This window comes from Plasmodium cynomolgi, assembly GCF_000321355.1.
Source record: "Plasmodium cynomolgi strain B DNA, scaffold: 0224, whole genome shotgun sequence".
NCBI classification, from domain to species: Eukaryota; Apicomplexa; class Aconoidasida; order Haemosporida; family Plasmodiidae; genus Plasmodium; species Plasmodium cynomolgi.
The window spans coordinates 1-2984 of record NW_004192795.1 but is presented as its reverse complement, the minus strand read 5'-3'; the positions used below and the strand labels follow the sequence as shown (position 1 = coordinate 2984).

Sequence of the window (2984 nt, the reverse complement as noted above, 5' to 3'; positions counted from 1 at the left end):
ATAATTTGCGTGGAATTGTTTGTTAATTAACCTTATTTTACTTTTAAAATATTGTCTTACATAAGAAAGAATCCTCTTTTTTCGTAGCAATATTTTATTTTACATTTCTGTTCCTACTTAATGATAAAACTCTGCATTTTTCGCTAAAAGAAATGCCGCATTTTAATAATTTTCTTAAATGTTACATTCCCGAATTTTTGAATGTAGCCACTCGTTTAATTCCCGCTTCAATAAATTCTACAATTTACGCTTCTTTTCTTGCCTTTTATAAAAAATTTCCAAAAAAAAGCACTTTATAAAATTTGCCTTAAATATGTATATTATGCTATGCGATCTAAATAATGCTCATAAAATTAAATTCTTATTTTTTTAATACCAAAATGCTATTTTTAGTGACGGTAAAATGATTGTTTGTAAAATAAGATAAATGAAAAATATAGAAAAAAAGGAAAACTCCAATTTTTTAATGCTACCATTTGTATATTTATCTAGTAAAAATTGCCAACAAAATTATAAATAGGATGATGTTGACAATTTCTGGTATTTTTTATCTTCTATACTTATGTAAATAATTTTGCTTTAAATTGGTGTATTTTGTTATGTTACATTTCGTCTTATTTAGCATTTTTTCCCCCTAATTTTTAACACTAAAAATGCGTCAATTTTTTGTTCTCATATAAATTATATTTTCTTAAGTGTGAAAATTTTTTTTAATTTTATTTGAATAATTTTCATTTAATAATATCAATTCTTTTAACCGCATTACTATAATAGTAATAATAATTTATTCCCAATTAAAATTATTGCGGAATATCCCAAAATAGGGGGGACATAAGGATTATATACAATAAAGAAGTTTTTCCTGTTTAATTCGTAAACCCGGATAATATGCAAGAAAAACGGGAAGGTTTAAAGGTAGCAAAAGAATAAAAATATCAAGTCTATTATGCGTTAAATAAATGTCTTGATGTAGAATGGTTTCCTTATTTTTAACACCGTTGTGGCGTATCGTACATAATCATTTATGCTTATCTGCTGGATCGAATAATGTATACCGTAAAACGTGACAACATAATTGCTACAACGGTGCAGACCAATGAAGAAAAAAATCGTTTGCTTCATCAGAAAAAAATAAAACAATACCAGTTTTTAGTAAAAATATCATAGGTATCATATTCTTTGATGCAAAAACAAAGATTGTAAAAGAGATATTTGCGCAAACATGGAAATAATAAATCGTTTGGTAGGGCACTGTTAAAAAATATATGCATATTTGATAGCCTTACCCACTAGTACTTTATTTTGTCAACAGAAGCAACACGTACACGAAATTATCACTGTCAAGTATACGTTTCGAATAATATATATAGCTTTGCACCACGTAATATTAAAATCGTATTATATGCTACACCCCCATTAATCTCATTATTTAAGATATAGAAATGGGTTAAATGCTGAAAAGGAATATTAACGAGCTCGTTTTTGAAAAACTCTACGGAAATGGTAAAATATACCAATTTATATCATTTCTCAATGTCTTTATTTATGTCTAACAAACTGAAGCAATTTAATAATTCCCTATTGCGAAATGATAAATTGCCATAATATAGATGTCTACCTATAAAAATGACTTATCCAAATTATTTACTAAAACGAAATAAAACGGAAATTCTGCTATAATTACAATTAATGCATAAACAATGCCTGATATAAGCTTTTCGGCTTTTAGAAGAGATGTAACCACTAATGTTGGTATAGGCTGTTTAAATGCAAATGATGATATTGAAGTTGAACTTCGTCATAAAATTTCGAAATTGGACAGTTCAAATGGTACTGATGATATTCTTCAGAAATGTGATGAAATAAATAAATTCTTAAATGAACAAAAGAATGTTTATAATGCGTGTTATGAACACCGTCACAAACAAAGTTTGTGGTATACTCCGATAATAATCAAGAAAATCTTATCAGAGTCTACGAAATATCATAAATGTCCTCAACAATGGACATCGGAACCAGAAGAAGCCACTGAATTGACAGTTAAAGAGGAAGAATCACATGATGAAAATGAAAAACCTGAAACACAAACAAGTGCCGAAAATATTTCTGAATTTCCTCAAAACTCTGCACTACCAGGAAGTTCAGATTCAACTCCTGATTTTGGAACTGATCAAAAAACAGATCGTCATAATGTATCTCCTGCTGTCGAGGCGCTTCCCCCAAATCATTCTTCTTCACATGATTCCCAAATTACAAAAGAAAATTCTATTACATATACTATTATAAAATATATTAATAAAGATAATCAAGCTTTACCAGACGTGTCTGACAATCATGCTTTGGGTGATACGAAATTTTGTGCTGAAATTTTTGATAACGTTGAAACAGCTGATACTTATTCTTATGGTGATGAATCTGTTGAATATGTAACATGCGAACTTAAACAAGATGATGAAAATCCTGTAAACCATATTACATTTAAGCTACTTCCTAAATTAACTTCACATAGTCCAGATAATAATTCTAGATCAACAAATAACCCTCAGCCGAATAACTGTATTGGTAATTCTCAGTTAGGTGTTTCCACACCACCCTCATCTGTTGAATCTCATACAGAGAGGTTACCTTATATGCAAAGTAAATTTTCTGAAATAGGAGACCATTCTCTATCAGAAAAATCCTCTGAAATTCAAGGTTACCCTAAAGAACATGTGTCTCAAGAAGAGGAAAAAACTACCGAATCATTATCAGCTTCTACAAGATCATCACATACTCAGATGACTTCAAATTATGGAAAAGATTCACAGGGACCTTTTGATTTCGGTAATATAGGTACAATAAACTAGAGTTTATGTTAGAATCAATCAAATAATTATATACATTATGATGAAAGAATGGCACTATAATAATCATAATTTTAATGTTTCTTTCGTTGCAGATAGAGCAAACATTACTATAAATGGCGAAGAATTAGATATTCTTAA

The 2984-nt window shown here is 28.9% G+C and overlaps 1 protein-coding gene across 1 annotated transcript; it reads left to right on the top strand.

Annotated features, from left to right (window-relative positions):
* Window positions 1-1700: 1700 nt before the first annotated feature.
* On the top strand, window positions 1701-2781 carry PCYB_003090 (hypothetical protein; the record flags this gene model as incomplete). The annotated part of the gene is made up of 3 exons (XM_004227730.1): window positions 1701-2462; window positions 2515-2562; window positions 2674-2781. 3 exons carry the CDS (start codon window positions 1701-1703, stop codon window positions 2779-2781), a joined length of 918 nt encoding a protein of 305 aa, XP_004227778.1.
* Window positions 2782-2984: the final 203 nt, after the last annotated feature.